Genomic DNA, 24,406 nt, shown 5'->3' with positions numbered 1-24,406 from the left:
GTCCTGAAGCCTTTCTCCCAGCCCCCAGCTCATCACTAGCTGTCAGGGAGAGCTCATTTAGACTTTGCTTACAATTCATAATTTGAAATTATTAGGTTAGCAAACATCTCCAAAATGACTGCACTGACATTGTCATAAAAAACAACAGCTGTATAAGGAAGCTAGTCTATGTTCGTACTTTTCAAATCTATTATACTTTTTCAGATACACCTATTTTATCATAAACTTTATATGCTTTTAAAGTGTTTATTAATGTTTCCATTTCAATTCAAATTTCCAAACAATCACTAAATTGGAAACACTGCATGTAACTAGTTCACAAAACTGGGGTGGAGGCGAGAGAATTCAGGGGGGTGTAGGGAAATCCCTGCTGCGAGGGCTGGGGGCGGGGGTTAATGGGTGCACGGGCTCTCAGCCGTCCTGCTAGTGGGGGCATTTGGGAATCTCATTAGACTCGCTCTGTGCAGGGGTGGAGGCAGACAGAGCAATGCAGACAGATCTCCCTCTCCCTGCCACAGAGCAGCAGCCCACACAGCTGGAAAAGTTTCAGAGTAGCAGCCGTGTTAGTCTGTATTCGCAAAAAGAAAAGGAGTACTTGTGGCACCTTAGAAACTAACCAATTTATTTGAGCATAAGCTTTTGTGAGCTACAGCTCACTTCATCGGATGCATTCAGTGGAAAATACAGTGGGGAGATTCATATACATACACAGCCTGGAACCCACAGAAAGAGGGCGGGGGAGAGAGCTGTTGATCCAACTCTGTGAGGACAGCCCTGTGAGACCCCGGAGCAGCAGTTCATTTGCCGGTGTGCACTCTCGGCTGGCAGAGGCTCTCGCTGTGGACTCGGTTGCACGGCGCCTGGAAGTTCTGGTTCCAAAGCCCGGCTCTTCCCAAGGAGGAGGAAAATCAAGGAGCGGTAATCTGATCTGACTGAGGGTAAGGAGGCTGAAACAACAGACATAGATTCTCCTCAGAGAAGGGCGAATCTCCGCAGGAGCACTAATAATATTATCGTCTGTACATGTCCTTTTGCATCTGTGGCTTGGGTGGAGAGGGGAGGAGAAGCCAGTGACTGATGTGTACGAAAAACATAAGGTTAAAAAGTTTTTGACAACTCTTAAAAACAGCCTAAGGTTGGAGGTAGTCTAAGCATCCTGGGTGAAAACCAGTCTAATTAGCAGGATGTAGATATGAAATGGAGCAACTCATATGGTTTTTAGAGGTAGACAACATAAAGTATCTGTGTAAATTTGCTTGTATCAGAGATCAAATGGAAGCATCTGATTCTTGCAGGGTAAGGTCTGGTGAGTTGTTAGCACCCTTCAAAGCATTCATTTGAGCAACCTCCCTGGCACTCTTAGAGCAGCAACCTAGATAGTCTTTTAAAACTGCTCTCTTTGCTCTTGATTTGTTGTAAATGTAACACAATGTATAAAACAATTTTGCACATACAATTATGAGAACTGCGTGGTAATACTAGTATAGATATTTTTCTTAATTAACAAAAGGCCAGCTCCTCACCTGATCTATTTTGACATTTACTCTACTGAAGTCAAGGGTGTTACACCCACATATATCAGCTGCGGGTCTGTCCCATTTTTTTTAACTCGGGGGTTGGTTAGAGGTTGTCCATTTGATTGTATCTTATTTACTTCACAAAGAGAAAATACCAGGGGTGCTTAGCCTAAGGGAGAAAGCCATAACAAGAACCAAAGGCTGGATGCTGAAGCCAGACACATTCAAATAAAGCACAGGTTTTAAACCACTGGAACACACTACCAAGGGCAGTGGTGGATTCTTTGTCTTCAAATCAAGACCGGATGCTTTACTAAAATAAGTTTTAGCCAAACACAAGTTATTGGGTTCAATACAGGAGTAACTGGAGGAAATTTAATAGCCTGTGACATACAAGCAGTCAGACTAGAATGATGTAGTGTCCCTTCTGTCCTTAAACTCCTTAAATCTATACTTGATTATTCAAAACAAAACAAAACAAAACCACCCAACCCACAAATAACACAACTGGCTGTGGGTTTTTTAATAGTGATCTTTCAAAGAACAATAGATTTTATTTTAATTTCAGTTAATGACACACCAGTTTGCATGCTTCTGAAAATCTGTGGGGTTGAAATCCTTTACAATTGTAATTTGTACATGTTGTGATAATTCCTTCTGTCCGTCAGAATTTGTAAATAGAAGAGGTAGGGGGCATGGGGAGAAGCTGTTGTAAGCCAATATATGTATCCACATCTAGCAAGTATATATTTGTATAATGATCTTTTATTTAATGGTGACCTGAAAGGGAAAGGGAAAAGCATTTGCTTCTTTTTGATGTAAAGAAGACATGGGGGGAGAGAGAGAGAGAGAGTGGATGCGGGGTAGGGGATGCTGAGCTGCTGTTTGCTTTATTTTTTAACGTTGGAACTATCAGGAATATAAAGCCTGGTCTGCTGCAAGACTTGTCAGAGGTCTCCGAATCATTTCAGTGGGAAGTGATCAGTCTAGAACAAAAGTCTTTTCAGAGAAGTGTTTCTCAGTTTTTCAGGTTAAATGGATGTTTTCAAGAAAAAAACAACAAACAAGAATTTTAAACCTACTGAATGATTTAATGGAAATGTTTATGATCAGATTTCTCCCTCTCTGTATTTATGCCAATTCCTCAGTTGCCATAGTGTATTCTAGGACACAAGGCCTGACGTTTCTAATATAGAAAGCCATACAACCAGGAAAAAGCCACCCAAACTTGTTTTTGAGAAGAATAGGAAACCACCAAGGTAAATTTTATATTTCAAACAAGGTTAAATCAATTTTTTACACTTTTCAAGTCCTCTATTAAACAAGGACCCAAACTATGTAGAACAGTGGTTTGCAACCTTTTTTCGTTTGCAGATCCCTAAAAAATTTTGGATAGAGGTGCAGTCTCCTTGGGAATTCTTAGACATAGTCTGCGGACCTCCACGGACCTCTAGGTTGAAAACCACTGTTCTACAGTAAGGACAACCTTTCACGGACCCAATAGACATAGTCTGTGGACCTCACAGGGTCCCTGGCCCACAGGTTGAAAACCACTGAAGTAGAGAGATCATAAACTACTAGCAGGAGTCCCAGGGTGGGCAAAAGACAGGACCTACCAGGCACTGGGACACAGCGGGGAGTAGCAGTAAGATTTAGAGATTGGAGTACTAGGACCACAGCACCATCCCCCAGCTGCCTGGAGCAAGAGCTCTAGGGATGACTTCCTTGCAGGGTGGCCTCTAAAAGCACCCCACTTCCAATCTGTTGGGAGGAACAGGGATTTTGCTTCACTCATCTCATCTGCCTGCTGACATCAGCAGAACCTTTTGTTCCCGAGTGAACCGTAGTAACCATCACTAACGCTGTGAATTTCCTCTCTGTAGCAAATGGCACAGTGTGACTAGTTCCTGTGCAAATACATAATCAGGAGACAGCACTAGAAATTTCTTCACCCCTCACTTCCCCCATTCCTCTTGCCAAGGAGCAAAGGCCAGTCACAAATGTAACCCCTGCGATCCCCATGATTAACACCATTAGTAACATTACCAGCCACAGAAAAGACAGGGCATGACATTAAAACACAATCACTAGTATTTTATTCTGTCCAAAACTTTATTGGCATGCTTACATGGCTATGTGACATCATATATCTAAGGCACTTATCTCTGTGGTCGAGAAATACTCACACAATGTGCAATTCTTCCTTTAGCCATTACCCTCAATATGGTTGGATGTGTGCGCTTTCAAATATCCATCGGTTGATTATGGCTGAATTATGGTTGGATTATGATCCACCAGCTGAATGTGGCTGGTATTTGCTGTTTGGCAAATTCCTTATTTAGTTGTGTCATTGCTGGTAGATTCTAGTTTTACCGTTTTATTCCATGTGATGGAAAACCTTGGTCTAAGTTCAACCCTGGTATAACTGTTCTTCTCCATAGAGTTACATCAGGGATGAATTTAGCCCATTTGAAGCATAAAGACAGATTGTTCAAATCTGTATCCATCTGACTGAGCTGTGTTTATTTTAAAACTTGCATTTATTTTGTATTGTGAGCTATGACCTATGGCTAAAAGGCTATATTAATAAACCAGGTTTCAGAGTAGAAGCCGTGTTAGTCTGTTATTGATAGATTGTTCATTACTGTGTGTGACTGTATGCTACCATTTCCTCTAATTTGTTTGGGAAATTGAAAGAAGTTCTGTTTTTAAATTGCAGCCTCCCTCCCTAAGAACAGAAGTGATAACAGGACACAGGAAATAACTTGCAATTAACTCTGTGTTCCAGTGCTTTCCTTGAATCTTGCTGAAAAAAGCTAATAATCTCTGAGTGTTTTTCTTTCTTCACAGAAATTGTTCTTCATAGAAAAAGTCAGTCAGTTTGGCTGATGTTGGTAATCCTTGTTGCACATTAGGAATCTTGAAAAAGCAGTTTGGTTACTCTTGATTTCAGTTTAAATAACTAAAAGACACCTAACCAGGGCTCGAGGCACCATAACATACCATTGCATACAATTAAATCTCAGCAGCACTAAAATAATTAGCTGTACAGGAATCCAGGCAGTCAACTAGCCACACACAAAAAAACCTCTTTTCTGCCCCTTCATCATTCTAGGAAGTTTACCTTCAGCCCTCTTCAAGTCTGGTGAAACAAATATCTTTTATAGCGTGCTTGGAAGGTTACCAAATTTCAATCTATTTTGGACGGAGGGATGAAGCAAGTTCCAGAGTCCTAGCACCCTCACGGAGAACGTCCTTCTATCTGGCTCCTCCATTTTTTAGTGAAGGGAATTCAGTTTGAGTGCCCCTGCAACACAGAAGCTGACTTTTTTATTTTTCCCCGGGGGTGCTCCACTGCCCCGAGGCTCCGCCCCCTCCCTGGAAACCTCACCCTCACTACGCCTTTTCCCGCTTCCCTGCTGCCCCCCACTTGCTGCTCTCTGCGCTCCCCCAAGGCCCTCCCCCAAGCACCAAACAGCTGATCTGTGGTGCTGGTGCAGTGCCGCCGAACATCTGTGGCTGGTGGGTGCTGAGCACCCACTATTTTTTCCCCATGGGTGCTTCAGCCCCAGACCACTCATGGTGTCAGCACCTATGCCCTGTGAGACAACGGATATGGCAGTATGATTCCTGGCGCAAGAGGTGATCCTTCAGCTAGTCCAGTTCCAGGCCATTTAGATCTTTAGAGATCATAACCAACACCTTAAACTCCACCCAGCAACCAACAGGCAGCCAGTGCAGATCCCAGAGACATGGTGACGTGTTCTCAGTGAAGTGCCTGCCTTAATAAAAAATCACTACATTCTGCACCATCTTCAGAATCTGAATGGTTTTAATGGTAGCCCCACAGAGTGCTTGGCACCAGTCTAATCTTGAGGTAATAAAAGCATGGGGAACAGTGGTACGGCCCACAATCATTGGGAAAAGTTGTAACTGCCTAGCCAGACGCAGATGATAACAATCTGACTGAATTATGACTGTAATATAATCATAACACAGAAGTTGGAAGGGTCTAAAATCACCCCCAAGTTGTGAATCTGACTAGCTAGGGCTGGTCAAAGATGTTCTATCAACAGTGACTTTCACTAGAAAATTGGGGTTTTGACTAAATAAAAATTGTTTCACAAAAGTGGTTGTTTTCTGTGGAAAACGTCAATATTTCATCAAAAAAACCTAACACATGAAAACAGAAACGTTCTGATTTAAAGTGGCACCGCCACGGTTTATGGGAGTGCTAATTTGGGTGCTTTATGTTTCTCTCTTTTCTATTGGCAGGGCTATCATGATGCACTTTGATCAACTATTTTGTACCCTCCCCCTTCACCAAGAGGGAGCAAGTGGTGCATCATGGAAAATGTAGTCCAATCACAGAGGCCAGCCGCCTAGAAGAGAACAGGAGCATAAGTCACCCAAACTACAATTCCTATAAGGACCTGCAATGCCATTTTTTCAATAGAAATGTTTTAGTTTCAGCTGAAATACTTAGTTTTTTAGTATTTTGCCAAAATGTTGAAATTTTTCCCAAGAGGTGTTTGTGTGTGGGGGGGGGGGGGAGCTATTTTCTGACCAGCTCTTCTGGTAACTAATACAAGTTATTCCTAGCAGCTAACAGGATTACTACTCCCTCCACCATCCCCTCTGATTCCCCTAACCAGCCATCCTCACTTGTCTGGGTTGAGCTTCAGCCAGCTTACTCTCATATATACCCCAGTCTCATTTAAACACTAGTTGAGGCACTGAGTTGCATCATCTGGGTCTGACGAGGTGGAGTCATAGAGCTGGGTGTTTTCAGCATATTGAAAACATTGCACCCCATACCTCCTTGCTGACTTCCTTAACACCCCCATATACATTTTGAATAGGGGGGATGATGGAATGGCACCATGTGACACCCCATGCTTGAGGACTCTCTGAGGAGAGGAATGGTTGCCCACAACTATCCATTGCAAACTCTGAGAGAAAATAACAAAGACACTGAAGAGCAACCCCTTCCACTGCTGTTGGGGTCCCTAGGTGAGTTGTCAACCCTTGTGATCAATCAGGCAGCTGATGCATTTAATAATATTAGTGTGGACACCTGATCTTCATCCACTGCTAGGAAGGGATCAGCTACCAGCACAGTATCTGTGCCAAAGCCAGGTCCACACCAGATTGACAAGAGTCAAAGAGATCAAGGGCATCTAGATACGGTGAGAGTTGTTTTTCCACAACCTTCTTCACAATCTACCCAAAAAGAGGTGATATGATACTGATAGATAATTGGCAAGATAGTCAACATCAAATTATGAGTTCCTGAGCAAAGGTCGCACTTATGTTTCCTTCAAAGCAATCAACACCCTGCCCCCTCTCTCTGAGAGGCATCGACAATCTCCGCAAGCAACAGATCCTGTGGTTATCCACTGGTCTTCACCAGCCAGGAAGCACATGGATCTAAAACACAGGTTGTGGGCTAAAGCTCTTTCAACATTTCAGTCAGTACCTTAGTGTGACGTTCGCCTGGTGTTATCTGGACCGGTGATCTGCTAGGTCACTCCAATCCTCGACTTCTGGGAGCCAGCCTTACCCTGCTCTGCTGTGAGAACCCCCACTCCTGGGCTGTTCATGCACAGCATCTGGCACGTAAGCTGCTTGGATTGTGCAACCGAATGACACTAGCCAGTATCTCCAGTCCCAGACACAACCCTAGGAATCTCTGTCTTGCAGTGGTCAGTTATGCCCGCTGAACACTGCAAGCTTATATGAGTTCATCAATTTAACAAAGAAATTGATATGTACCAGGCTTGTTATCCGAAGGGGAGTCTCTGACATGCTTCAAACCAAATGCACAAATTTATTAACTATAAAAGATAGATTTTAAGTGATTTTTAAGTCAAAGCACCAGAAGTCAGATTTGGTCAAACGAAATAAAAGCAAAATGCATTCTAAGCTGATCTTAACACTTTCAATGCCTTTACAAACTTAGATGCTTCTCACCACAGGCTGGCTGGTTGCCCTTCAGCCAGGCTCTCCCCTTTGATCAGTGCTTCAGTCACTTGGTGGTGATGTCTGTAGATCGACGTGGAAGAGAGAGGAAGAACATGGCAACATCTCTCCCTTTTATCATGTTCTTTCTTCCCTCTTGGCTTCCTCCCCCCCACTCTTTCAGGGTCAGGTGAGCATTACCTCATCGTAGTCCCAAACTGACCAAGGGAAGGGGGGTGACTCACTCAAGAGTCCAACAGATCCTTTGTTGCTGACTAGGCCAGTGTTCTTTGTTCCTGTGAGGCTGAGCTGGGTTTGTCCCATACATGCCCTGATGAGGTGTGAACTGCCCTTCTGTTCCTGGAGAGTTTTCTCTGGGCTTGTTTTAAGCCATGAGGACACATTTTCAGCCTCATAACTATATACATGAAATTTTACAACCTATAACATTACTATAACAACAGTGCTCAGTGCACCATGACAAACTCTGCATTGGATACCACACGATCCTATTATAAGGATGAAGATGGGGGTGCAGGGTGTTCCCCTGAGATACAGAGTGTCACACTCAGTGAGCATTACCAGCTGAAGATCTAGCAAACAAGACTAGGACTTTACCTTGTTCCCTCAAGACCTGGCTTGGTCACCATGGAAACAGACAGCCTGTCTCTAAGTTGATCAATCTTGTCCATACAATAACAAATAGTTTTCTCACAGTGAGAGGAACCCAGCTAACTACTAAGCCGAGACCGTTAGGATTTATCAGATACTTTGTCATCCAAAACAAATGTGCTGTCTGAGATTTTGAAGATGCTCTGGTGGAGGAAAATACAAAGGATTTTCTTTTCTCTCTCTTCTGAATGTGGCAGATCATCTGTCAATCAAAGGTGATCTGTGAGAAACAAGACAGCGAAGAGTGTACCTAGGGATGGAGGATAAAAAGTGTTATAGGGTATGTTAATACTCTAATAAGGGGTCCCAGAACCCGAGCTCCAGCCCAAGGCCAGACCTCTACACTGCAATTCGATAGCCTCCCAACCATAGCTCTGTGAGTCTGAGTCAGCTGACATAGGCCAGCCAGGGGTGTTTTATTGAAGTGTAGACATACCCTTTATGTTCCACTAAACCCATCCAGGCAGTGGTCTGTCTGTCGAATGAAATTCTCTCTCAGAGTGTTCTGGAATCTTTCTGGCTCCATTAATTTCTGGGGGCAGACCATCAAAACAGGTCCTTTGCCTCAAAAGGAAAGATGAGCCCCAACCTCAAAGTGCAGGGGTAATGGTTGATCTGTGACATGGTTTAAGTGAAGTTACTTAGCCTCCAATCCCAATCCAAAAACCAGGTCCAAAGTGTGATCAGCTGTCTCAGTTGAACCAATAAATACCTGATATAGGCCCATGGTCCTCTTGGCACCCAGGAAATCCTAAACTGCCTTAGAAGATTTAAAATCTACATGCAGATTGAAGTCACTGAGAACAACTGGATCAAATGCCACCATAGTGAAGAATTTTATTACTAAGTGACTTGGCAGTGCAGCAAGGCAAGCTGAATTTAACCAGGAACTAGATGTTTTACATCATCTCCTTACAAATTCATTATTGACTATATGCATTAAATGATTTACTAAATAGAATACATGTGTTTGGAGAGTAACCTGATGGGCAGGTGGTGGTATTATTATTATTAACAATAATAATAAATAGTGGCTTATGGGGTTTTTTTTCTGTTAAGCCTTAAGGGCTGATTGCGTGGCTGCAGGACTCTGGGCTCAAGGAGAGATTTTTTTTCAGTGGTCAGGTGTCCTGGGAAACAGCTGCTTTCTCAGGTACCTTTCCCCTCATTGTCTATCGGTCTTTATCTTTTTCCTACTGTTTCGCTGGAGGGCACTTCTTATTTTTACTATGTCTCTTGTGTTTCCATTGACAATGCAAGAATTTTGTTTTTCTTCTGAGTAATGCTGCACTCCTTATTGTTCTTGTCACATCTGTTTCCTTCTCTGCTCCTGAAACGCAGATCCTTGCCTTGGGAGGTCACTCTTGAGATAAGTGTATTTCTTTATTGTCATCAAGTGTTCCCCACCCTACATTAATGTAATGGCACTTTGTGAGCCAAGGAGGCGGAGAGAGGGTAGCTGTCACAGTGACAGTAAATTAATTAGAAGCTGTGTGCACAAGATGAAAGGGCCAGGACACAGCAGTATTTTGTTAGTATTCAGAGATGGAATGTTACCAGTGAGGATGTCACCAGTACAATGTCTCTTGTTTATGTTGAATGCCTTTTCTTGGGAGCTTGATGGTGGCATAGCCGGTCCCCATATCAAGAAGAAGGTGAAAAACTTTCACAGTGCATATGCTGTCTGGATAAGCTACTACATAAGGTACTGGTAAAGAAGAGAACACTTGCTACCCACTTGGATCAGGTGAGGATGGAGGAAGTACTGAAGGATGCTTTTCCTGGCATTCTAACAACCCTGAAACTGCAGCTTTCTGATTCACTTTGGAATCCCCCCTCCTTCTCCAGACTGGTATGGGATATTAAGGAAGAGGAGGATTGGCTGGCAGCGGCTCCTCATGATGGAATAGCTGACCTAAAGAAGGGCCTGCTGTGTCTAACTGAGCAAATTAATCAGCTACTCCAGCTGCATACTCTAGTGGAAACACCTGACAGATATCCTAAGTTACAAAGGAGGGATGCCTTTGTGAGAACCAATGATGCAGGTGCTGATATTACCACCTGTCGTTCAAGAGGCTCTGTGGAAACTACTTGTAGAAGTGACGACATCTGCTACAAATGTGGGGAGAATGGTCACACAAAACAAGACTGTGAAGCAAAAGAGGATTAACAGATAGTCACCTGCAAGCTTATCCAAGCCAGAAAGAATTCTGGAAATTTCAGAGAAGCCCAGTGAAGGAGCGAACTGGTGTTTCAAGGAAGGTATGCTCCACTAAGTGCTACCAACAGGTTGCTTGTACCTGGAGGGATTTTTCCCAAGGACTGGTCAGTCCAGCTCCCATTGTCCCTATTCAAGTAGAAGGCATTTATGCTCAAGACTTTCTGGACACTGGTTCGCAGGTCACCATTCTATATAAGACATTTTACAACACCCACCTTCATCACTTGCCCATCCAACCCTTAGATAATTTGCAAATCTGGGGGTTGAGTAATCAAAAATACCCATATGAGGGGTACTTTTCCATTCATATTGAGTTCCCATAGTCCATTATGGGAGCTCCTGAGAAGCTCGACACTTTAGTCCTACTGTGCCCAGACTCCTGTGTCAAGAGTAATGTTGCAATCTTGGTTGAAACCAACACCAGTCTGGTCTGGCGATTTTTCAAAGTATGCAAAAAACAATGCATCAATACCTTGCCTATTCACCCTAACATCCGTGTAGCCTATAAATTCTTCCAAGGAGAATCTCTCTGTTTCTGATGAGGATGCTAACAGATACAGCAATGTGTGGTATTCACAGAAAAAAAATGTCTGCATACCACCCGGCAGCACCCATCAAGTGACCTAAGTTTCTTATTCAGTCAACTGATCAGTTGTTGTTCTTGGAAACAACAGAGGAAATTTCTCTCTCTGGAGGATTTGTGGTCAGGCCTGAGGTGCAAGCGACTACGGCAGAGTCTGCTAGAAGGATCACAGTTACTGTTAGAAATGTATCTGCTCACGAAGTGATCATTCGGCGTGGGACAGTGATTGCCCAGTTGATGTAGTACCTCAGATGCATGCTGCAGCGGACAAGAACAACACTATTGACTTGACACCCGATTCTTTTGATTATGGAGATTCCCCTATCTCTGAGGAATGGAAACAGTGCCTCTGGAGGAAAATGTTAGAACATGCTGATGTCTTCTCCCGATATGAGTGGGATGTGGGCTGTGCAAAAAGTACTCAGCATGAGATCTGTCTAACTGACTCTGAACCTTTTCGAGAACGATCCTGTCGCCTGGCCCCAGCTGATGTGGAAGATGTTCAGAGACACTTACATGGCTTGATGGCTGCTGGAATAATTTCTGAGTCACAAAACCCGTATCCCTCCCAATTGTTGTGGTGAGGAAGAATTAAGAAAATTTCAGAAAATTAAGGAAAGCCTCGTCAAAGCTCCCGTCTTGGCATTTGCTGATCCTCAAAAGCCTTATGTTTTGCATGTGGATACCAGCATGGATGGATTAGGAGGTGTATTATATCAAGAACACCCTGAGGGGTTGAGGCCGGTTGCCTTCATCAGCCAAAGCTTGTCGTCCACTGAAAAAAACTACCCTGTGCACAAACTTGAATTTCTGGCTTTAAAATGGGCTATAGTAGACAAGCTGCATGATTATCTGTATGGGACAAGGTTTGAGGTTCACATGGATAATAATCCTTTGACTTCTATTTTAACATCAGCCAAACTGGATGCCACTGGTCACCAGTGGTTAGCGGCATTGTCCAGCTACAACATCAGCCTAAAGTACCGCCCAGGTAGCAAGAACTTGGATGCTGATGCATTGTCTAGATGACGGCACCTGAGGATGAGTGGGAAGAGATATCTGCCCCTGGGGTTTGAGCTTTGTGTCAAGTTTCTACTGTTAGTGGGAAACTGACTAAAATGTTACCTGCCTGCCTTATTGATGCTATTCCCCAAGCTTACTGCAAGCTTGCTTCTTTAGACACCTCCCACCTTCCCCATTTGAATCGTTCTGAGCTTCAAGCCACACAACAGAATGATGCCTGTGCTGGAAAGGTTTGGCTGGCAGTTGATCAAGGGAATCCTGATGCTGTGGATAAGCGCAGGCACATTGATATTCCTCTCCTAATGAAAGAATGGAATCGATTTTCCCTGTAGAATGGACTTTTGTATAGAATCACTAACCATCCCAGGCAACACCCAAAAAAACAACTGATTTTACCTCAACAGTTTCACAAAGCTGTACTACAATCTTTACATGATGACTGTGGGCATCTTGGGTTTGATAAGACCTACTGGCTTGCACGAGACCGATTCTACTGGCCACGGATGAAGACTGATGTTGAGGAATATTGTAAGACATGTGGCCGGTGTATACACAAGTGAGCTGCTCGACTGTTTCGTCTTCACAGTGAAGGCCCTATGGATTTGGTCTATATGGATTTTCACACAATTGAACCCGATAGCAGAAATACTTGTAATGTGCTAGTCCTAACTGATCATTTTACAAGGTATGCACAGGCCTTTCCCACTAAAGATCAAAAAGATTCTACTGTTTCTAAAACTCTTTCGGAAAAGTACTTTGTGCAATATGGGCTGCCCAAGCGGATGCACTCTGATCAAGGATGCGACTTTGAAAATCGATTAATTCAAGAACTTCTGACTATGCTAGGTATAAAAAAAATCCAGAACAACACCTTATTATCCACAGGGAGACCCACAGCCTGAACGATTCAATTGGATCCTGCTAAATATGTTGGGAACCTTGAATACCAAACTGAAATCTAGATGGAGCCAGCATGTTAGCCAGCTTGTGCATGCTTACAACTGGACCCAAAATGAGGCCACTGGGTATTCTCCGTATTTCCAAATGTTTGGGCATGAAGCACAATTACCAGTAGACCTCTGTTTTGTGGTCTCAGTGGATAGATCTTCCCGCCAGTCTTACCTCCAGTATGTGGCTAATTTAAAAAAAGACCTGTGTGCTACTCATCAACTTGCTCAGGTGGCATCTGATAAGATGAACTGGGGCAATAAAGAACGTTATGACCAGAAGATGCGATACTGTGATCTGCAACCCGGTGATCGTGTTCTTATCAAAAAAATCTTGGTCTCCCTGGAAAACATAAACTTGCAAACTGCTGGAATTCGCAGACCTACATTGTGGAGAATCAAATGCCTGGGCTACCTGTCTTTAACTAAAGCCTGAAAAGAATGGTGGCCCATTAAAGACTTTACATCAAAACCACTTACTTCCTCTGGGGCAACACGTCAGAATGGATGCTCCATCAGATATCGAGCCTATCTCTCTACCCAGATCATCTAACCAGAGAAGAGCTCTGACGTCCAAGAGTTCCTCCCACAACTCCATAAGTGGTCTAATCCTGTGCCAGTCCCTGCTACCATGATGGACATCAGAGACTGATTCTGAGGAGCTTTGCCCTGACTATATAACTATGTATCAAGAACCCTCAGATATATCTACTGGGTCTGTTGTACTGCCACTTGAGCCAGATCAACCTGAAAGCGTAATTAGCACACCTCCTTTAAACTCTGAAGCTCTTCCATTCTTTCCGGTGGGAGAAGTCCTCAGGGAGGGCGTAGATGTATGCAACAATCCTCCTGGGTCTTTAGTTGTAGGGAACAAGGTTGCTACAGATGTTGCTCCTTCTACAATGGCTAATTCTGATGGAGCTTTATTAACACCTCCTGTAGAAGATGAAGAAGGGATGGTACAGCCCTTAAGGAGGTTCCAGCAAGAATTCAGGCCCCCACAGCGATTAACATATGATGTGGTTGGAGTCAGCAGTGAGGTGTCCATCCCCATAGTACATTGTGGGGTGGTTGTGCTGAAAGATTTTAAAACACCTGTGGATTCCAAACTAGAATATGTGATAAGCTCAAGCGAGTTTTATGGTGGTGCTTACCTCAGGCTAGATGCTTAAATTATTCCAATTCTAGTGGGCCTACACTTTATCTTCCATTGACTGTTACCCCAGCTAGCAGTAGGAATTAAGAATGTATGTATTATATTGTAAATTAAACTGTTTTTCTTCTTTGTTCTGGTTCCTTAATGGGGACATTAAGGATTTTTCTGGTGGGGGGAGAATGTAGGCACCCCTTATTAGAGGGGCCTCTGAACTTTTGGGGGGGAGTGTTCCAAGGGAAAAGCCTGTGTGCTGCAATCTAGCTTTAGAGACTACAACTCCCATGATGCCTTGGGGAAAGGGGGAGAGATCTCCTCCTGCAGGGAGAACAGGCGATGGACTCTATTTTGGGAAAAGAAGTGAGATTGCTGCTGTGGAGCTTGGTCCATACCGGGAGCTGCTGCTAGGAAGCCAGAAGCTGCTGAGGAGAGCCTGCAGGGGCTTTGATCGAGCAGGGAGCCTCAGAGGCTGTTGATGGCTTCACTGGAGTCAAGAGCAGAGACTATTGCTGTGCATAGAGCTGCCTGAGGTGGGCTGCAGTGAAGGAACTATGAGTAGCCCACACTCCTGTTTGGGAAAGTACTTGCAAGGGAAGGGGCACCGCAGAGAGACTGAGTCTGAGGAGAGGCATAGTGATCTTCCCATCGAACTGGGACCCAGAGCTGCTGACATTTGGTGGGGCCAGCTCCAGTTTCGGAGGGGTTCTGAAGCTTTTTGACTTGGCTGGACTGATACACGGAACCAAGAGAGTGCTGTCTCCAGCTGCAGATCTTCAAGCGCGCCCACGCAAGCAAGTGTTTAGGACTCTGAGATCCAGAGTGTGCACTGTGGGGTGCAGTGAATGGTGGCAGTGTAAATGCCAGTTAAGTTTAATTTATTACTGTATATTATATTTGTTAATTGATTTTATTCAACTGTTTCTGTAGATTTAAATTAGTAGTGACATTTTAGTCTGTTATACCCTGTTTCTTAAATTGTTAAGTAAATGAGTGTTAGTGTAACCCACACACCTCCTGGGTGTGGTGTTCTGTCCTATCTAGGGGCACCCATATCACTTAGAGAGAGAGATAAAATGAGTCTGCTCTACAGCCTTAGCTAACAGCTAGTTGGCTTTTAGCTCATGCGGTAGAGGCTCATGCATTAAGCTTCAGAGGTCCCAGTTCAATCCCACCCACCGACGACCAGGGTCTGTCGCCGTTACATTAGCTCTAATTTAAGTATATTGGATGTATATTATTTATAATTGGTATTTGAGTTAGACCCATGCCACAGGTTGTTGTTGTTATTATTATTATTATTTATTATTATTACTATTTGAAGGCATTTATTCCTGGTGGTTCCCAAGGCACGCCATTGAGTGTGTACAGGGAACAGCCAGGTGGAGGTACCACCAATTTTAACTTCCTTTAGGAGAAAAGGGACTGCAGCAGAGAGGTGGACAGAGGATTCCCACTTATCCAACATCACCACTGGGATACTCAGGATCTCCTTTAATGTCAACAACATCAGGTGCCCAGGGACACAGGTGAGTGTTGCCTGCTCCCGAGTAACCCAGGGAAGAAAGGCAGTTACAATACTATATATGGATGCTTTGCTATTACTGCTGTTGAAAACATGCATGTGTTTGTGTGCCTCTTACTTTCTCCCTGTCTTTGAAGGGGGAAAGCATAAGGAAGACACATCCATCATGTCTGGTATCTTGTCTCCAGTGTGGCCATTGCCAGACATAGGGTATAAACCAGAGCTGAATGAAAATTTAACAATTTTGAAAATTTTCACAAAAAAGGATGAACTTTTTTGTGAAAATTTAATGAAAATATGTGTCCTGGCTATCAACCAGCTCTAGTATAGATACCCCTGTAGCTCTTAGATGCTATAGCACTAAGGTACAAGTGCCTTAGAAATATTTGTGACAGAGACCACTCATCTAATCATGCTATACGTAGAGGAGACGTTTATTTCTGTACCCAGCATCCACAGCTAGTGGCCAGTTTAGCCTTTGAGCAGCAGAGTGACTCACTCATGGACAATAATTGTATCCTAGTAGATAAAATTATCATAAGAAAACAACTAAACATCCAGCAAAGTCCTAAAGCTCCCAAATCCCTGTATGTCTCCATCCCTGGTACTTCTAAGCCTCCAAATGCCAACATTTCAATTATACCTCCAAAACTGGGCCCAAGAGTTTTCCATGCATATAGGTGCTGGGTGCACAAACATGATTTACATGAGCAAATGCCTATTTTGCATGTACAGTGCATGTACAAAGTTTTTTCGGGTGCAACTGTAACGCCGACAGACCCTGGTCGCTGGCGGGCAGGATTGAACCGGGGGTATCCGGAGCTTAGTGCATGAGCCTCTGCTGCATGAACTAAAAGCCAACTGCCTATTAGCTAAGGCTGTAGAGCAGACTCATTAATTGCTCTCTCTTTAAGTGATCTCAGTGCCACTAGATGGGACAGAACACCACACCCAGAAGGTGTGTGGGTTACACAACCTTAGAGGCTGTTTGAAATTCTAGCTCTAAATGTAGAACTTTGGAGGTGTGGGGGGAGGAAAGAGATTTAACTTCAGGTAACTTTCCAGCTCCTACACCTCAATCGCATTTGGTAGTGTAATGGACTTTAGAATGGACTCTCTCTGCAGTTTGCAAATGTGTTCCTGTTATACCCAAGAGCGGTCTTGTCATGGCTCCATAAATGGGAGCATTATCATTGGAAATAGATCTACTGTTAAGCCCATAACTTCATGTATCAAATCTCTCTTGTTTCTCCAGGTGAAAGAACAGATCAGTTCTCAGATGACTTGCCAAGGTCTGATTTTGACTGTGGTCTCTATCATGCTCTGCAGGGCAGAAGGTGAGGCCAGTGGTATTTCCTCTCAGATTTCTACAAGGGGTGTGGGGGCTGGTCTCTGATTCCTGAGGCTCCACCAGAGCAGTGAAGTGACAGCTCACTGGGTCCTCTAAGACGGAGATTCTTAAACGGGGGGACACGGAATGTATTCTGAGAGCTGGCTGCCTTCAGAGCTGGGCTTCTGGGGAGCAGCGGCTGCTGGCCAGGGGCCCAGCTCTGAAGGCAGCACCGCCACTGCTAGCAGCACAGAAGTAAGCATGGTATGGTATTACCAGCCCAAGATGGAATGGCTCTTCTCCACACACAAAACCAGGTGCACCCCTCACACCAGTAACAACAGTGTGATGCCAGTAAGCAGTATCTCACTTAAAATTTACATTACTATATACTTAAATGGCTCTGTTTGAATCAATGCCTTAATGTTTTTACTATTTAGTGAAAGTTGCACATAGCTGGGTTTTTTTAATTGGTATGTGTACTTGTGTGGCAGGAGTGGGCCATAAACTACTTCAGGCAGAAAGAAGGGGGATGCAAGCAAATAACGTTGCGAACCACTGCTCTCAGAAACCAGTTAATTTCAGTCTCCCTCTTTCTCTGTGTACATAGATAACTTAATGGATTCTTTCTCCATCTGACTCTGTGGGAATGGCTTTGGGTCTCTCTTGCTAGCCAGTCTTCCTTTAACCTCTTATAAAAAAAAATCTTTTGGGAGAACCAGAAGCCATATGTGGATTTAATCAAGTGGAGGTAGGTGTATAGAGGGGTTGGTAAGGAGATGCAGTAAGTGGCTTTCCCTTTTTGATGGTCTAATAAAGATGGAGGTCAAGGACCTCGGCTGATGTAAATCAACAATGCTCCGCTGAGGTCAATAGAATAGCCCCAATTTACATCTGCTGGTTATCTGGCCCAGAAAGTCAGCAAGAGACTTCTAAGCATGACCGAAGGTGATATTTGTCTATTTCATGTATTGTTTTATATCACTACAGCAGACACAGTGATACAGAAAAAAGTGGTGGAGGTGGGTGGCAATGTGACCTTGAGCTGCCTCCTGATGGGATCTTATGACATTCTGCAAGTTACATGGCAGAAGACAAATACTAGAGAGAATTTGGCTACGTACAGTGTATCTAAAGGAGTAACTGTTGCTGAAACATACCGAGGTCGATTAAATTTCACACGCCTGTCACTAAATGATACGGCCATCACCCTCTGGAAAGTTGGAATCCAGGATGATGGATGTTACAAATGCCTCTTTAATACCTTTCCCACCGGAGCCATCCCACAAGACACCTGCTTTACTGTCTATGGTAAGGTTCTCTGTGGGGAAGAATCTCTAAAGGGAAGGGAAGGTGTTTTCTAGCTGCAGCATTTGCTTGCAGCATTCACTGGTCAGTTGCATCAAGGACTCCAGCCCTGGGAGCTTCCCCGCAGCAGTACCATGTCTGTACTAGCTGGAACTGCGTTAGAAGAATACCCTATCTGTTGCTGCTAGAGGGACTCCAGCAATGTGAGCCGCCTCACTGCAGGCCCCTGTTACTGCATGTGGAGACTCTCACTGTGAGCGTCCTTACTTTAATGTCCTCTAAGTGCCGCCTAAAACTCATGGAGGGGGATCTTCCTCCCTGCAGGGTCTTCCCAGGCATGGCTAGGACTCAGGCTGCGTGAGTCTCATTGCACAGCGCTATTGGTAGCAGCTAGGAGAACATTGTCAAGCGGCCACATGATTTATCTCTTGGTAGAAACCCTCAATTCCGGGATCTCAAAAGAAGTTAATGCCTCCATGATAGTTCCCTTCAATATAGGGGACCAAGGGAATAGGGAATGAATCATAGCAAGGGTCTGGGGCAGGTGGACTTGTTTGTATTCCTTCCCTATGGGGCTGCATCAGAATGCAATGAGGTACATTGGTTTCGATGCTATTCCATTTGATCAAAAGCTCCTTGCGTTTGTGTGTGTTTCAGAGCAGCTCAGAGGATCTCTCCATTATGTAATCTCTGAAGGCAACTTGACAGCCACCTGTTCTGCTAATGCCTGGCCTCGTCCTGTGATCTCCTGGATTGTGCCGAAAGCTCAGAGTGAAAAGACAGAAGAGGTGGTCACGCACCCCAATGGAACATTGTCCGTCATCAGCAAACTCTATGTCAACCGTTCTACAAGCCTGGCTGGGCAATTGCTGATCTGCAGAGTACGGCACATGGAGAAAGACAGAGATTACAGTGTGAAAGTGGAAGACGGTCAGTTAGTGATATATACATGACCAGTGTTAATGTCCTTTTGGCTGCAAGATTTTGTACTAGCATATCTTCAGCCCCATTTTTGGATGGGGGGGAGATAACGGGAAACTAATGTCCAAGAAAGAGGAGAGGCAAGTGTTTGTGTGGTGGGGAGGGAGAAAGAGAGAGGATCCTACTCTGAGTTCAGCACTGCATTGGGGTTTGGTGCAGGAGTCGGCAGTCTATCACTATGTGCTCTGGAGGGGAAAAAAAGTTAGAGAGCTCTGTATTGTTACCAGATTTCCCATTACTTCGGGGTATGCTCATTTATTAGGGTTACTCTTCTGAGGGCGGCAGGTTCTGTAATTCTGTCAATGTACTGCTTGTGTCACTTGTGTTTTTTGTATGTAGCTCTACTTCTCCCTTCTGCAAGTCCCCTCCCAATGGAGCTATCCTGCAGGACCTAGTGCCCCAGGGCTGGGTTCCTCAACTCTAGAATCAGGTGTGCACGCACATACATACACACACACACACAGACTAACAAACCAAGTCTGAGTGGACAGGGTCAAGCAACACTTTCAAGCTGACCCCTTATTTGCCCCTGGACTCGGTAGTCTGGGTCGAGGAGCACTTCCAAGCTGCTACCCTCACATGTCACAGGTTCAGCACGTCCCTATCCCCACTTTCACATTACAATTGTTCTGGTAGTAACCCACTTGATGAGCAAACCCCACAGGATTTTGGGGCACTGCAGGGATCTTTAGCTTAGGTAAGAGGAGCATTGCTGCAGAGTAAATGGGAAAGCCAGAAACACAAAGGAGTAAAGTTCAGAGAGAGCAAGAGGGAAGCAACCAGCTTAACCATAAAAGTTATTTATTGAATAAAAGTGATAACCACACCAGGAAAGCCTAAACAGACACAATAGTTACATGATTAAGGAGTACAAAAACTGATCAAACAAGTCAGGGTTAAAAAGTTATACCTGAGGTAGAAAAGAAAACAGAAAGAGAAAGATGGGGTCTCACCACTCCATGAAGCTTGAACTGGTTGGGGTTCCCAGGTGATGATGGTAGCTCAGGGTCCTGAGTGCTGGAGACAGGCAGAGCCCCCAGCACGATCAGTCAGGAGAAGAGGGAGTCCCAGTGGAATGGATGCGGTGTTTGAATCCAGGCATCAGAACACTTACTTGAGTGTGGGTAGGAGTTTTTTGTAGGGAAATAACAATGGTTCAAGGGAGAACACTAGATTTGTTTATGGATAAACTGTTGACTCAAGGTTTCAGAGTAACAGCCGTGTTAGTCTGTATTCGCAAAAAGAAAAGGAGTACTTGTGGCACCTTAGAGACTAACCAATTTATTTGAGCATGAGCTTTCGTGAGCTACAGCTCACTTCATCGGATGCATACCGTGGAAACTGCAGCAGACTTTATATTCACGCAGAGAATATGAAACAATACCTCCTTGCTCAAATAAATTGGTTAGTCTCTAAGGTGCCACAAGTACTCCTTTTCTTTTTGCGAATACAGACTAACACGGCTGTTACTCTGAAACCTGTCTTTATTGACTTAAATATGAAAATGAATAATTCAGTCAGTACAGTATCACTTGTTGTTTATTTTAATAATGAATTCAGTTACGTGCTCTCTGCCCCTACATTTTCAGTGTGACATCAACTTTTTGTTTTTTTACTGCCAACCCAACAATGTCAGTGGAGACTGGTGTTTTGGGTAGCTGGGAGGGAGACATTTGAGGCTCAATTTTTATAGGTATTTTTGGATTCATCACTAAAGTATTTGAGCACATCACAGTGCTAATGAATTTGTCCTGCCAGCATCCTGGTGAGGTAGAGAAGTATTATTAGCCCAGTTGTTATAGAGAGGAAACGGAAGCATTAAAAAATTAAGGGCTGAATACTCAAAAGGAGTTACGCTCCTTTCATTGTTTAATTTCCACTGATTTAAATAGAAATTAGGAACCTGATTGCTTTTGAGCACTCAGTCTTTAGTTACTAGTCCAAGGTCGCACAAGAATCCTGTGAAAGAAATGGGAATGAAACCCACATGGCCCGAATTATAGTATATTCGGTGCCTTGACTGTAAGACAATCCTTCCAGTTTTATAGCACCTGGGAAGGCATGCAAGGCAGTTTGGGACTGTGGATTGAATCAATTAAACTGTATGATTTTTAATGATCGTTTTAACACAAATGGTTAACAACCAGGACTGGTCAAAATTTTCCACCAAAAAATTGGATTTTTAATATTTTTATTGAAAAAATTCAAAATGACAATTTTAATTTCATCTGCAGTTGAATCTCTGGTTTAGGTTTTTGAAAAGAGGTGAAAATTTCAGTTTTGAAAAGAAATCAATATTTTGGTTTTTTAACTGTTTTTGTTGAAAAATCAAAAAGGTATGTGAAATCGAACTGTTTTTGCAAAATGTGTCAATTTGGACAAACCTGCAATTTTTCAAAGAAAAACAATTTCAGATGAAAACATTCAACCATCTCTTATTGACACCATGGGCATTTTTGGCTTGATCCAATTCTCATTGAAGTCAGCGAGAGTCTTTTCATTAACTTAGATGAGAATTGGATCAAGCCCTTAAATTGTCATCGTTGGGGTTCCATTGCTAATTCCACTTTGAGATGAAGGAAAGCAGTTTACATGTCTTTGAACTATTGTTTAAGCCTGCTTGCAAGCATCATTACATGCACTCAATTCATATTTTGAAGGTTAATTTAACCTTTGCAACTACAATAGAAATATTAACTAAGAAGAAATGCATGTTTCTTTCATAAATGAAAACTTGGAATCTGGAATGGGTAGGATTCTTCAAAAAATATCATGGCTTCTGAATACACAAGGTCCTGCTTATTTATCATGACAGCGATGGAGAGACAGTAAGGTTTCTTTGCTGGTAATGATTCTGGTTACATCTTGTTAGCTTGATGAAATGTTTTCTGATTTCCCAGAGGTTGTGGAAACAGAATAGGGGAGCAATAAGTGGTGAAGATGGGCACCGCAGGTATTTTGACTTGTGTGTTGTCAAAGATAAATTTACTCAGCCAATGTTGCTCTGAACAACTCTAGTGATGACCTAAATAGAACTTGGAAAGAGCCCCACATCGCCGTGTTCCCCATTACGCCCTCTACATTCTCTCATGTATCTGAAGTGCCTTTGTTTGATTTTATTTCCCACAGGCTGGTGGTTTTCAGTTCCTTGGTTGCTGGCCACAGCGGCCCTACTCATAGTTTTTGTTGTGTTGGTTCTGACTGTGGTGTGCTGGAGAAGACGCAGGAAAAAGCAAAGCGGTGAGTCACTCTTTCAAGTGAAAGCCAATAGCTGATTGACTGTGTTGCTTCCACACAGGTGGTATTAAGCGCTTGTAAAATGGCAGTTGCACAGGATAAATTGTGCCTGCTGAGGTGTGTGTGGTAGTACCATATGAGACAGGTACATTTGCGAGTGTTATTTCCATGTTTATTAGAGGTTGCTTCAGTTTCTTACAATTTTGGAAACTATTTGTCTGAGATTCTCTTGGTGAGGATAATACACTATGCATATCATTTCAGTTAACTCCAGATTAGCAGAATTAGGTTAAAGTCACAGCAAAGCATAATTTCTGAATCTCATGTTCAGAGTTATGACTGCGCAGATCAGGTACCCTTCCCGTCTCTATTGGCTTTACAGGGTCTTACACAGGAGTCCAATCCAAGTCTCCTCTGAGAGGATTTTCAGGAAGGAAACAGATGACTTCTTCCCTCATTTTTTAAACAATGACCCCACTCACAGACGCCATCAGAAGAAGGGATCTCACCTGATCATCAGTTGGATTTTAATTACTGATCAGATTCCCTAATATAGTCCTTGGCATCTTTTTACTGATGCAGAGCACACACAATCTTGTTATGGTCCCATAAAGAATGAAAAACAAACAACCCCCCACACCCAATTTAAACTGTATCATTCACTAAATCCCATTACTTTGCAACAAGATGGACAAGAGGGAGTCTTGGTGAGAGCTGATTCTGGCCTCCATTGTTCTGTGCAGGTTTCACATGAAAAACCCATTTCTGTTTGATACGTGCAAGCAAGTGCTATGTTGTGGTGGTTATGGGCTTTCCCTCCTAAAGTTAAATTCCTTCTGCTTCACACTCTAATAAATGAATTTTATCTCCCAAATAAACACAATAATTCTTCAAGGGAAAATTCAATTTTCCTTCTCCCCCTCCACCAGTAAAACATGGACAGGGGGCTCAAAAGGGGCAGCGCTGTAAAGTCAGGGATATGGACCTGTACCGGTGGCCACTTCTTACCAGTGCACTGTACTGGCGTTTACCACCTTACTTTCACTCCTGGCTCCAGCACTGGGAGACTAGGCCTCCTCATTGAACAGCTGTGCGCAACCCCAATGCCTCTCCTAATTTCCCAGGCCTAATACTTAGTCAAGCTGCCTGGTTTCATGGTCTCCTTGTTTCCATCCCCCCACCCTACACGCTCTTGCTCCTCTCAACCCATACCTTATTTGTATTTATTTTTATTAACTCCTAAATATTCAAAATGACAGAAAGGTCTGCACTCCTTATGTTGCTATAAAATGTAAGAGCCCAGCCCCAGCTTGTAATGTAGCTAATTCTAACAACATCTGAATTAATGCAAAAGTGCATAGACAATTAATATAAATGAATTTATAAACAAATAGAAGAGATGATGTGGTTTCTTAAAAGATTTGATGGGAGCAAGCTGCAGAATTGGGAAGTTGACTTTTTCCCAGGAAAAAAAAAGAATCTGCCCGGCAAGCTAGAGAGAGAAATCTCCTCCTCCATGCAAACAACACGAAGCAGCCAAACTATTTTTTCCTTCTTGAAACATGTTTTGATGAAACAAACATAAGAGTGTATTTTTTTCCAATCAAAATATATCAGAATGAATCTTTAGGTCAAAATATCCCAATTGCATAAATTAGTGCAACTCCACTGAAACTAGCAGAGTTGTGTCCTCTTACAATAGTGATTAAATGGATGGTGAAAAACCCACCCAGAGAGAGGCTGAGAGCAGAATGCAATTGCTTTTGAATTGTCCGAGATTTGGATATATGGACAACTAGCACTGGTCTCTGGAGACGCTGCTTGAAATGCAAAGGTTTGCGAGTGAGCTTTGCAAATATGGCTTCTGAAATAGTTATCATCAGCTGGAGCTTAGCGCTCTCCGGAAGTAAATATCAGTCTCTTCACTGAAAATTTGCTCAACTCAGTGCAA

The 24,406-nt window shown here is 43.4% G+C and overlaps 1 protein-coding gene across 9 annotated transcripts in view; it reads left to right on the top strand.

The window, feature by feature from the left end:
* Nucleotides 1-470: 470 nt before the first annotated feature.
* LOC311523322 (OX-2 membrane glycoprotein-like) overlaps nt 471-24,406 on the top strand; it is a 135,687-nt gene continuing 111,751 nt past the window's right edge. For 6 of the 9 annotated variants that reach the window (XR_014712313.1, XR_014712314.1, XM_084633171.1 and 3 more), the window contains exons 1-6: nt 471-938; nt 15,489-15,603; nt 16,855-16,936; nt 17,920-18,240; nt 18,895-19,167; nt 22,348-22,458. Coding sequence is in view for 7 of the 9 variants with exons in the window: in XM_084633171.1 (XP_084489297.1) it covers nt 16,879-16,936; nt 17,920-18,240; nt 18,895-19,167; nt 22,348-22,458 (763 nt within the window). In the remaining 2 variants the exon portion in view is untranslated. Of the gene's footprint in view, nt 939-15,488; nt 15,604-16,854; nt 16,937-17,919; nt 18,241-18,894; nt 19,168-22,347; nt 22,459-22,837; nt 23,571-24,406 lie in introns of those variants that run through there. The other 3 variants (XM_084633169.1, XM_084633170.1, XM_084633175.1) reach the window with 3 other exon arrangements.

The sequence above is a fragment of the Lepidochelys olivacea genome (assembly GCF_965140295.1).
Source record: "Lepidochelys olivacea isolate rLepOli2 genome assembly, chromosome: 1".
Classification (NCBI taxonomy): domain Eukaryota; kingdom Metazoa; phylum Chordata; order Testudines; family Cheloniidae; genus Lepidochelys; species Lepidochelys olivacea.
Note: the sequence above shows the minus strand (reverse complement) of the source record. Positions and strands in the feature narration are given on the sequence as shown.